The sequence below is a fragment of the Symphodus melops genome (genome assembly GCF_947650265.1).
Source record: "Symphodus melops genome assembly, chromosome: 21".
Lineage (NCBI taxonomy): Eukaryota > Metazoa > Chordata > Actinopteri > Labriformes > Labridae > Symphodus > Symphodus melops.
This window is the reverse complement of record NC_136711.1, coordinates 17,818,560-17,831,193: the sequence shown is the minus strand read 5'-3', so window position 1 is coordinate 17,831,193 and position 12,634 is coordinate 17,818,560. Positions and strand designations below refer to the sequence as shown.

Below are 12,634 nucleotides of genomic sequence, written 5' to 3'. Positions count from 1 at the left end.
ATACAAGAAAGTAAATTTAAATAATTATTATTTCATTAAACTTTTTTAATCTCTCCCTGTCATTCTCTTCTCTGGAGGCCATAAAGACCCCCAAAATAAACTTTAAAATTTAAAAAAAAAAAATAAAGCACATGGACATATGTCAAGCTCAAAAGGTTAAACAAATCTGATCAATATGCATGATAATTATCTTTTGAAAAAAATAAAAAAGTAAGACATGGAAATATCAGTCATTTACTAATCCAGTTCAAAAACGAATAGTTATCCATCCATTATTATTATTATTCCCATTTGGAAATGCTGGAGCCGATACTAGCTAGATGTTTGTATTTCGATTTCAGATTTTGCACAGTTATTCACGTCAACCTATTTGTATTATATTTACCTTATTATTGTTTTAATGTTTTTGTAAACATCTGTGTCGTAAGTCGGAACCCCTCAGTCTGTAGTCGGAACCTTTCTTTTGTAGAGGTTGGACGCGTTTCCGGAAGCTGTCAGCCGTGAGCACCGCATCAACTATAATGAGTTTTGAGTGGCCCTGGCAGTACAATTTTCCACCGTTTTTTACGTGAGTCAACTTTTTATTTATGGACCATTCTTTAGTACGACCGTTTTAGATAAATAACAAACTCAATTCCTCCTCTCTTTCTGTTTCTAAATCGAGCTTTGTTTGATTTGAGACCTCCATCATGCTAGCAGCTAACCGGCTAAACAAAACAAGAAGTGCTAGGGAAGAGATTTACACACCGAGCTTCACACACACATTTACACACCGAGCTTTACGAACACATAAGTATATTTCCACCTTTAGGCTATTTTTTTATCACGACCTGACGCCATATTAACAGTTAGTTTGTAGCAGCACTTTTCTCTTCGTGTGCTTCATCCTGCACGGTAACAGAAATAAACGTAACACCTGGAGAAAAACATGCAAAACCTTCTTTGGTTAAACTCAGTGTCAATATGAGAAACATGGTAATCTTGAGTATGTTTATAAGACGTTTTACAGTGTGTGTTTTGTGCTACAGAAGTGTACACTGACAGCCATTTTAAAAAAGCTGACTGTGCATAATTGACTGTTTATATTTTTCCTGGAAGAGTTAAATCACTGCTAATGTGTGTGTGTGTGTGTGAGTGTGTGAGTGCTTTTTATTTTTTTATTTTTTTCCAGAAATGCAAATTAATTGAATGAACCAAACTTAACAACAACACATAGACGGAAACATAAAGTCTACTCATTGTACAAGAGGTCTGAAGAACATTAAAAAATGAGGATGTTAGATATGTGACATGGTTGGATTTGATATTTTATTCTTTTACCTCGGCTCGGGTGTTAATCAGAATTTGTGTTTTATTCACATAAGACTTTGAACCTGGCTGAAGGAGATTTTCTTCGAGTGCAGCTGCGACAGAATTAGAGAGGTCTAACACTGATGTCGGGGTGGTGAAAGTCGGTGTTTCAGTCTGTTACAAAAGTGGCATCTGGGTCAAGACTTTCCATTATAAAGCTCAGTGGACTCCTGTCACTCAGGCAGGATCCAAAGAAAGTGACCCGTGAGCGAAGGAGTCAACTCAGAGATATTTTGAACGTCCGTCTGTGAGACCTAAATGTTTGGCTGGATTGATTCTTGACTTGTGTTTGCAGCGCTGATGTCTCTCCTCTTCAGTGTTTCACGTACTTGTGTGTTCACGTCTCTGTGCTCAGGCTACAGCCCAATGTTGACACGAGACAGAAGCAGCTGGCGGCGTGGTGCTCCCTGGCTCTGTCATACTGCCGCCATCACAAGCTCTACACCCTGGACGTCATGGAGGCTCAGGAGAGCCCCGTGTTCAACAACAAGAAGATAGAGCGTATCCTCACAGGCCACCTGTGCTCCAAAAAGAGACCAGCATTTTACTCCAAAGACAAAATACAGCAGTTTTAAACCACACTTTACCCTTCAGGATCATGATGTCATTCAGGGAAGGTTTTAAAATAGTTTTTAGTAAATGTCACCTCGCCAGCTGCTCTCTATACCACTGCAGGAACTCGTGTTGACTTACATTTGAAACCATTTTAACTGCAATTTCATCTTTATTGTCCTCTCAGAGACATTTGTTTTGCAGCTGGGTTTAAATAAAAAAACCACTGAGCGAGACTTCGACGCACTTTGATGCAGGAGACTTAATAGAGACGGTGTGTGTCAGGTAGCAGTATGAAAACCAGCCCGCCTGTGACCCACAATCCTCTGCAAAGCGTGAGATACGTGACGAGAACGATGAATTCATGCCATGCAGCGTAGATCCGTTTGACTCTGCGCGGATTTTCCTTGTGGTGAAGACGAGCAAGGTCCACGTCGCAAATCTTACACGCAGTCATTTTGTTTGCAGCGTTGATATTCGATGTTTTAGGAGTCGATGGTGTCACTTCGGTCGCCGCCACTTTGCTTCATTTTGTCTACCTCGTCGCGTCTCGGACGCCGTTTTGCACGCACAACTCTCAGCAGAGATCGAAGGGAGACGGTTGGTCCTCAGCAGCTCGGCTTCGAGAAGATATCGCATTTATTAACATTCAAAAAACACGAGCTGTGAAGCGATCAACTAAACATGTCGGCAGCTCTTCTTTCACATTTTCATCCTGAAGTTCAAACACTTTGATTTTCAAACTTGCTGCAACATGTCGATTGTTTTCTTGTACATTTTGTTCCCTCCCCCCCTCCGTTTGCCCTTAACTGATCTGCAGGAAAATTGTCCATGGAAGCAATTCAAGTTGTTTTTGAGGAACTAAGGAAAAAAGGTATATTTCTGTTTGTTCAGTGTTGAGATTAGAAAGGCTCCTTTCAGCATCTCGCTGTAATACATGTTTGTCATCACTGTTTCCCTGACTGCAGGCAACCTTGAATGGTTGGACAAAAACAAGTCTCGCTGTTTAGTCATGTGGAGGCGACCGGAGGAATGGGGAAAGTTAATATACCAGTGGGTGAGTCATCATGCAGAAACATAGTGTGCTTTACTGTGAGCGTGTGCTGTGTCTGTGGGGCGCACGGAGGAGAAGCGCTGAAAGAAGAAAGTGTTCTGGAAAGCATAAAGAGCTACATTTGGAGCATGTGTTACTATGATGCTAGCAGAGCGCGTGCAACAAAGTCTGCACGACGAGACACCAGCTTTAAGATCAAACATGAACTGTCTTTATATGCATCGGATCACTTTTTAAAAAGTATCAATCACACTGAGGACGTGATGACAGCTGCTGTCTGTCGGCCGCCCCCACAATGGCTGCACAGCGTTTGTCTGTGAGGACTTAGCTTAGAAACAGGAAGGGTTGCTGGTTCCAAGTCCTGGCACTGAACAAGCACCACATTTAGGAATGATGAGTTCACCTCCTGATGTGCCTTTGAGCAAGACACAGACCCTCGGTGTGCAGTGACATCTCTCCATTAACGCACGTTTGTGTCTGTGCGTGTTTTTAAAACGTGTTTCCGTGTGACCGTCTCTCCTCTGCTTTCTGCTCAGGTTTCCAAAAACGGGATGGTCAACTCTGTGTTTACACTTTACGAGCTGATCAATGGGGACGACACAGAAGGTGAAGGTACGTCATCATCAGACTGCAAACATGAGTCAGCACAGTAAGCATGTGCAGCGAGAAGATCCCGTTGGAAATGAAAGCTTGAAAATCATTTTTGGCGATCTGCATTTCATGTTGTTTTTTCTCCACTTTAACCTGTCGCATGTTTCCATTTGACACCCTGAGAGCTCCCATCTGAAGTTTGGCCAGGTTGTAACTCTGTCTGACAAACGGTACGTAACTTTTTTTGTTTGTTTGTTTGTGCAGAGTTTCACGGTTTAGAGGAGTGGATGCTGCTGCGCTCGCTGCAGGCTTTACAAACAGAAGGCAAAGGGGAGATCATCACCATGGACGACGGGAAGGGAGTCAAATTCTTCTGAAACGGTGCTGGAACCACGCACGCACTCTGTCTGGGAGCCGTCACACTGTACCTGAACGAGGGGGGGGGGGGATTCTGAAGATTTAGCCGCTGAAGGCTACAGAAGATGAACCTGGATCCCCCCCCTCCCCCCAGAGGATGCTGGTCCTGCTGTTGTTGTTGCCTTTTGCTTTGCCTGAGTTCAAAACCTTTTTAACAGGAAGAGAAGGTTTATCATTTGTTTGGTGGAGGGGAAAAAAAAGCATTTTATGTGACAGCGTGTTCAAAGCTGTCCCTCTTTGAGGTAACATTTGTTGCCGTTTAAACATGCAATGAGTCTATCAGGGGAGTGAACATGATCGTGTCTGATTCTTTTCGGGGAAATCTCTCCCCAGCAGCTGTAACTTTGTTTCTTTCTCGACTGTAAATACGAATCCTTTTATCCTGACTTTTCCCTTTTGAACATATTTCCTCAGTGAGATTAGCTGTGGACCTTAAGCTCCAAACAAAACATCCCAAAGAAATCCCAGAATGCAACACCAGGGGGGGACTTTTTATTTTTTAGAATAAATGCTTCCAGAAGAGGAACACTGCAGGGAGCTGGACCATCATTCCTCAACTCAGCCGAGTTTAATAATCGTGGACTTCATTTACAGATCGCTGTCATCTTGTTATTGTGCAGTAGCTTCTGTGACACTCCACTTTCCCCCTCTCTTTGTGTATATCCTACCTTCTTTTTTTCATATCCTGTAGGAAAATAAATTAGACATTTGCTACACTTGATTTTTTTTGTTTTTATTGAAGGTCTTTTACACTCTTCTATTGTGTCGTATGTGTCAGCAGCGTCTCCCCTGCAGGATGCAGACGTGCAGAGTGGCACAGCAGTGATGGAGATGGTTTTATGCTCTACTTTTCTGCCTGCAGCTGTACTCAGTGACTGCATACACTCGAAGGTCCGCTCAGTGTATCCCTGCCTGTGGGGAGGATACAGCTCCAGGGGAGTCCTGATTATACTGTGTGAAGACAGGTGGGGTCCAGCGGTGTGGCCTTGGCTGATAAAAGGGCGTCATGTTTCAGCAGCAGGAACACGAGCTCTCTCTTTGTGTGGCTCCCCCTGCAGATCAGTCCTGCACACTGCACCCCCCCCCCCCCTCTCTCTATCTGGTTGAGTATGTCTTACTTCAGGTTGATCGAGTGACGACAGGCTGAGAGAAACCTGTCATGATGTGACTCAACATATGTATCTAAAATCACAGAAACGAGAAAGTCCACGCTCATCCATGACATGCCAATTGTGCGCACAGGAGACACTTTTCAAGGACATTAATCAAGAAAATTGTGATCGAAAGTACGTCGAAATATTAAGGGTTCTGGAAAAAAAAAAACATTATTTCGAGTTGTATGCAATTTTATTTTTAGATTTTTAGTTTTAAAGATGTTAAATTGAGCTTTTTGGATATAAAAGAAAAAAATGTCATCTATAAAATTGAGATGTTCTCTATTTAAATTGTGGGGGGTTCGAAGCGTTTAAGTTTGCAAAGATTACTCAGAAAACACTGTAATTACTCTATATCAGCGCGTCAAAGCTGCGAGGGGGCGGAGTCAGGAGCGCGCACTGGACTGGAGCGCACGAGACGCACAGCCCTCCGCAGCTCTGTTGATATAGGCAGTCCTTTTCCTTCCAGGGCAGGTTATGGCTGAGCACTTGCTGAAGACAGGAGAAAACAGGACAACTCGGAGTATTTGATTGGAATTATGCGGTTTTTCTGCGTTTGATTGCGCGCTGCGTTTGTGAGCCGTGTTTTTTACGCAGAAGCTCTGATGTGTAAGTTGAATTTTCCTACTTTTTGGTTAGTTTTGTTTATACTTATAAGATATTTCTACGGTTCAATAATGCTTTAAGTGTTCTTAGTTTTGATTCTACGAAGATGCTTGCTTGAATTTAACTTATTACAAATATAACAAACTATTTTTGTGGTTTAACCTCTATGTAAAGCCTCTAACTTACCTGACATCATGGAAAAGTAACTAGGAAGTTAAAGTAACGGTACTCTATTGGTTCTGTACCGTACCTCTAGGCTCTTAATCAAGAAGGCGTTAAAACTGCCAAGATGTCGCACGCACAGGTTGAGATACCAGGATGCGGTTTCCCTGGCCTCTCTATGGATATGACCGAAGACTGTTTATCCCGGGTCCCATCTGTGCTAAGGACGCACGGTTTGGGCGCACGGAGAAACTCTTACGGGCTGCAGAAAATCAGCATGGACCTTGATTCGACTCTGTACAGCGGCGCCCTCTCCAAAGCCTTGTCCTGGTCTGCTGAGAATATTTTATCTCTGCATGAGTCCAGAGCAGAGGATGAAAAAACCGACGACTCTCCAGCGTCGCCGTCTCCTGTTTCCAGCCCGGGCACCAGCTCCAACACGCCCCCTTGCAGCCAGGAGCCAGACGCCGGCTCTCTCGGTGGGAACTGGGACCCCGTGCCGAGATCCAGCGCTCAAGACGCCAGCTCAGAGTCTGAAAATGAACTTCAGAACAAGCAGAACAAAATCTCGTCTCGCATCACGTTTGATGCGCAGTGGGAGCAGGAAGAGAAGGAGGACGTGGAGACCAAAGCGGTGGCGACGTCTCCTGATGGAAGATACCTGAAATTCAACATAGAGATAGGACGGGGGTCTTTCAAGACGGTCTATAAAGGACTGGACACAGAGACGACTGTGGAGGTGGCATGGTGTGAGCTACAGGTAAGATATGCTCTTTTGTATTTGACTGCAGATAGAAAAAGCAAGAAATATTCAACTGGTTTGACCAGACTGAAATCAAAAGTGATGCTTCAATGGGACTTACCAAGGCAAACAAGACAACAAATGAAAGATTCAACATTTCTATTCAGTCATTATTAATGCCTGTAACCACTGCTGGGGGGTAGAGGCCAAGCAAGGCAATTTATAAAGATACTTATTTACATTTACATTTTCATTACATTTCTGAGGCAAAGTTAAATTCAATTGTTAAAACAAAGTGGGATGAGGACAAGCTCAGCAAAGAAACGAAACAAACCAAATGTTCCTCACAGGAGCTTTAACGGGAAACATTCATCGCTTCTGTGAGAAGCTCGATGCACAAAAAGCAAACAAGATCATCAGCATAAAGATTTATTATTTGTTTACAGCTGTTGTTAATGCTTTAAAAGAGGGGTGTCAAACTCCAGTCCCGGAGGGCCGGCTTCCTCAGACTGTTAGATGTCTCCCTGCTCGGACGCAGCTGAATCCAAAGAGTGACTCGTTATCAGGCTTCTGCAGCGCTTAATGACAACACATTGTTTTAAAGCGCAGAGCAGGGAGACGTCTAAAAGTCTGAGGAAGCCGGCCATGGGGTGTGGGGACAAAATGAAAGTATTTCTGCAGCATCAGCCTATTTTGGTATTTTCTAAAGCACCGATTCTTCATGAGTAATACCTCTCACTGACAAACGGGTAATATTTTTGTTGAAAAAACGCTTCCAAATGTACAGGTAAAAACCTGCAAAGACATCGAATGTATCCCATCGTCCACACGGGGCGCCATATTCAACATAGACTGAAAGTCCTTCACAGCAGCTTTAATTTGAATCAGTATTTAGAGAGCCAGAAGACTTCTGATTGAGGCATTGGAAACTTCTTTTGACTTGTGCTTTGGTGTCAAGAAAATATGAGATTTTATGTGCAACGCTGCACCAAAGTTTTGCACTGGATGTTTGTTTGTTTATCTTTCTTGTCCCAATGCTACATAACCTTGTTCGTGTTTTCAGACTAATACGTCCCCCTCTCTCCTGCCCCTCTCGTCTCTTCTTATATATCCCTCTGTAACAAACGTTTGTTATGAGTATGGGCTGATATTTTCCCTCTCTCTGAAGCTTGATGAGTGGATGCGTTGCAGCTAATCTTGGGATTGTTGATTCCTCGTTGACCTTGAGTCAGGATGTCAGGCCGGTTTTTGGTAACAGGTCATCCTGTCAGCAGTCAGCTCCATCTGAACCACTCTGCCTGCCTTCCTACCATGATCCCCTCTAATCTCTGTTTTCATTAACAACCAGCGACACCAAGGCGAGCTCTCTGGACGCCTCACGTGCAAGAATGGACAGGCGAAAAGGTTATTTATATTCAGCTCTGATGAACAATGTTCAGTATTCATGCTTGATTAAAGTCCAATGCACGTCCACGCTGAAATCTTTCCATCCTGCAGAACAGGACAAAAGAGACGATGTGTGACACGGGGTTCAAGCTCACATGTTTCACATCAACAACACATGTACAACAGTTTCTCTCTTTCACCGTACAGTCATGTGGAGGTGTCAGTATTTTCTTATGCTACGATGATGGGCACGGAGACAGCAAACAGCCTGGCTAGCATCTGCCACCTTTTTTTTTTTTTTTTTTTTTTTTTTTTGCTGTAAAAGTTTGATAGCAGGGTAGAGGATTTAAAGCTTTAAGCTCTAACTCCACCCACAACATTTGCTGCATCCGTGACGTGCTTGTGTTGCTTGTGTCTGGAAGCGTCTGAGCCTTCTTAGGTGCAAAGTTGTGCCCTCCTTCCCTCTTAACCTCGATTTTAAAATCTGTGCCACCGACAATGGACACAAGAAAAAGTCATTTTTATGATGAGCAGTCCATTAGAAAGATACTGGAAGTTGTTTTAAGATGTTGCTGCTCATGAAAGCGTCTTCTCTTTTGGCTCTATAAACGGTGCACAGATGCAGTCTTTGTCATGTATTTAAGCTCTCCAGGAGGCACCGGCACACAGACAGTCAGAGATTACTCAGGGTGAAGTGAAGCTTGCCCTGAAGGCTCAAGCATCAGAGTCAGCAGCAGCAGGTTAGGACTTCTACCTCAAGAGGCCACCTGTCAGTTCAAAAAAAAACCAAAAAACAGGTGTCTGCTCTGAGGAGGGAGAAACAGAGAGACTCTCAGACTCTTAGAAATACCTGCTCCCAGGTGAATGGGAGGTGAATGTTTAACACCCTCCAGACGAACACTAGCAGGGGTCCATCAAAGTTCGTCGCCTGACTTTTAAAGCTACCTCTGCTTTTTACTTTTGTCGCCTGAAAAAAGTGTTGTGGCTCCTCACCAGAAAGGACGTATTGGAAACGGGCGTGCTTTTTCATCTCTCTACTCGAGACATGAGTCCAGTTAAGCTCCTCTAATCGCTGCTAATGAGCTTAAAGGTGGCCGTTGTTGATATGGTTACTGATGTGATAAGTTAACCTCAAAGTCTCAGCTGTGGTCGCGTTTATGAACTTCCCCCGTGTGCCCCTGACCGCTGTGCCAAGACAAAAGCTGTCTGTTGGTGGTTAAACACGCTCTCCTCTGTAATGTTGACAGAGCAGCAGCCGGAGGTGCGTCATGACAAGTCAGGTAGAAAGAGCTTTAGGCTCTTTTAACTATGTATTACACAGCCTGAGCTGTAATCTGCCGGCCGTGAGGTTCATCTGTGCAGATTGCAAAAAACATCTGCTTCACCTGATTCACACCTAGAAAGACAATTACATTCCCTTGTCATCGTTTGTTGAACTCTCCGAGGCGCTCTCTTGTGTTAAATGTCGCTTGTTAGTGTTGTCAGACTGGGCGGTGTCCACTGGAACCTTTTGTGCTGGCACACACAAAGCAAACAATACATTTAGATTCTTCCATGACATGTTACACCAAAGCACAAAAGAGTTTATAATAATAAGACACTGCTCATAAACACTCATAATAAGACAACAATACATCAGAACAGGGAAGCTTGAGTTAATAATGTCTGCAGCCAACAAAGGGAAGAGAGACAGAGAGAGAGATGATCTGTAAATAAAACAAATGTAACACATCTTACACCTAAACTTTAAATACACTTTCTGTTACCTGAGTGTTCACAGTCATTTCTTGTCTTACTGCTGCAGAAGAATTAAAGTCTGTACATGAGGAAGCACGGCCGATATTATCAGCTCACGTTAGCGTTTCATATTATGCGTTAGCACCAGCAATATGCCGGCTGATACATAAATTAATGTAAGAGTAAAAAAAAAAAAGGTGAATTGAGGTCGTTTTCCAGTTAAAGCTTCTGTGAGATGTTTCAAACTGGTTTTTGAAACAGACTGAAATGTATTCCTGATGCCTCTCTACTACCTTCAAAAGCAAACCAGACCATTAGCGACAACATCAGAGATTTTTTTATTGTATTTTTAGATCTATGGATTGAACTGCTGCCAGCGGGGTAGGTGTCAGACGAGAAGATTTACAGCTGAAGAAACAGGCTTTTCAACTTTTACTCTGAAAAACTTAATTCAGCTTCATTCATTCTTTTTTTTTTTTGTCAAAAAGTTCAACAAATCATGAACCAGACAAGTTCAGCAAAGAGATAATACTTTGTCCACAGGGGGCGCCAAGATGGACACGTCATGTCACGCAATGGTCGGTGTCAATTGATGATTTATTTCTTCACTTTTTAGATTTATACTGAAATCTTGAAAGTTTGGTGCCAGATTTTCTTTGTCTTTTCTTATCTAATCTAAACATAAACACAAAACTCTTTGACTTGCTTTCCGACCAGTTTAAAAAAACAAAACTAAAACTGTGTTATTACAGTGACAAGGCAAAAGCTCCATTATTGAAAGCCTAAATCTGCTGCATAAAAAACCTGAGTCTTGACTCTTGGCCTGAATTTATTGAATTTCCTGGAGTTGGATGTCGTCCAAAATGTAATTCGTCTTGGCCCAGGATTCATCTTTTCACTGAGTTACATAAAAATTGGCTCCATATTTTTGCCGTAATCCTGCCAATAAAAAAATAGATAGACAAACAAATGGCATGAAAACATTTTCCCTGGAGGTCATTTAGTCGTGAAGTCGTTATCTAAAATATTACATAACAGTTGGACGTTGTTCATCCGTCTACATTCGTTGTGTTTTATTCAATATAGTTTAGTTTAAAGTTGTATGTCAATGTGTTCATTTCTTACATTGTGGGACAATAATAAATATAATCAGTTACTCTTCTGATTCGCCCTTAATGTTTAATATCTTTAAGATGCTTATAGTAAGGGACATTTGGTCTCAGTACAGTCTAATTACCAGCTTGATCACTCAGTGACAGTAATTTAGGAGTTAATAAGCCATAAGGTTTTGGAAACTTCAGAGCTTGAAAGACCTGCAGCTGTAAATTTAGACGTGTTTCTAAAAGAAGCAGGACGCACAGGAAGCATCCCAGGAGGCAGCTGCCTAGCAACCCTCCCCCCCACAGGCTCACAGGTGACACAGGTGCCATATAGGCAACATAAACTGGGCTTTGAAGGAAATGTAGACGTGATAAAAAATGGATGACACCCCCCTCTCCCGCTTTCCATTCATCCAGACGGAGGACTTTTACAACCTGCTGTATGTCATTGTAACTGCGGTTTGCACACAAAGAAACTTCTGCAAATATGAAAGCTTGATCGCGAGTAAAGGCACCAAATCACGCTTTCTGTCCGTCATGACTTATCTTAAAGGCAACAGCGCAGTGAGCTTTTTAGTAACTGATAGGAATGGGTGCAGCGAGGCACATTTCCTGTTTGCTGAGCCTCTTTAAAGGGCATCGGTTGCACAACACCTGATCTTTTTTTCTTTAAGGGCAGCTTCCATCTGTTTCCTCCAGCCTGCAGCCACTTTTCCATTCTCTTATGTTTCATATTTTGCACACCCTTAAGTCGCCATGCTCTATATAAACAGCGCGCTCCACTTCACCTCGGTCACCTGTATTTGCAGAGCTGGCCTTGTTTTTGGTGGATGCATGCTCAATGCTACTGCAGCGCCCGCGGACAATTAGCCAATTCCTTGGCTGCATAAACAAAGGCTGAGACTGCTTTCTGCTGATTTTCGACATACCTGAGTGTAAAAGTTAATGCCCTCTTTGTGAGGTCTTTGTTTTGGCGCTCGTAAGTGGAAGCCCTTTCCTGCAGCACTTAAAAGTGTAAGCACTAATTAATCAGTTTGTCTTCGCTGCGGTGCGGCACAAATGGACAATTTTATTTCATGTTAGAATTAGGACAAACATGATTGTAGTATCCTCTGTGTTTGAAAGAGTTACTTAAGGACAAAGAGGAGGAGGAGGAGGAGGAGGAGGAGGAGGAGGAGGGGTTAGGGTAAAGATTAACATCACCCCTTCTGTAGTCACATTTGGGACCATTACTGTGTTAATCATGACCTCAGTGGTTAAAACTACTTTTGAAGGCTTATTTTACAGAAACTGATTTTATTAAAATCTGTGAAACCTTATTATTTGGGTTAAAAGCAGAAGGATTAATCTAGATTTGACATCTTTGATTACTCTTGCCTCTCTCTCTCTCTCTCTCTCTCTCTCTCTCTCTCTCTCGTGCTCGCCCTGGGCCTCATGCAAACCTGGCTGTTTAACCTTTATCTGAATGTGGCTAGTGTTCAGTGACATAACACAAGCTGCGGGCTTCCTATCAGTTCTTCTGTAGCCAACATCAACACTGTCTCTCCTCGCAGGGCCCACGCTGCAGCCGCATCCACTTTAGCAGAGTCTGAAATGTTCTCTGAGGAGAGAGAGAGAGAGAGAGTGCAGCCTACACTCACACAGTCATGTTGATTTCAGGGTTATTTCTTGTTTTTTTTGCTTTCCATTAGATCTGGAGGAAAACGTTTTTTTTGTTTTTACCTGTTCATTAATTCATTAAATCTTTTTCCTGTGCGCTTATTCTGCGGTTCGCCTGCATGCA

General features: G+C 42.9%; 2 protein-coding genes across 4 annotated transcripts in view; both read left to right on the top strand.

Annotated features, from left to right (window-relative positions):
* The first annotated feature begins 436 nt into the window (after nucleotides 1-436).
* On the top strand, nucleotides 437-4,685 carry vps25 (vacuolar protein sorting 25 homolog). Its single transcript, XM_079334016.1, has 6 exons — nucleotides 437-568; nucleotides 1,706-1,851; nucleotides 2,723-2,776; nucleotides 2,871-2,959; nucleotides 3,493-3,568; nucleotides 3,812-4,685. Exons 1-6 carry the CDS (start codon nucleotides 522-524, stop codon nucleotides 3,922-3,924), a joined length of 525 nt encoding a protein of 174 aa, XP_079190142.1. The 5' UTR covers nucleotides 437-521; the 3' UTR covers nucleotides 3,925-4,685.
* Nucleotides 4,686-5,564: 879 nt separating this feature from the next.
* wnk4a (WNK lysine deficient protein kinase 4a) overlaps nucleotides 5,565-12,634 on the top strand; it is a 45,435-nt gene continuing 38,365 nt past the window's right edge. For 2 of the 3 annotated variants that reach the window (XM_079334012.1, XM_079334010.1), the window contains exons 1-2: nucleotides 5,565-5,727; nucleotides 5,981-6,646. In XM_079334012.1, the coding sequence (XP_079190138.1) occupies nucleotides 6,014-6,646 (633 nt within the window). In that variant the 5' untranslated portion in view covers nucleotides 5,565-5,727; nucleotides 5,981-6,013. The remainder of the gene's footprint in view (nucleotides 5,728-5,980; nucleotides 6,647-12,634) is intronic. The other variant, XM_079334011.1, reaches the window with a different exon arrangement.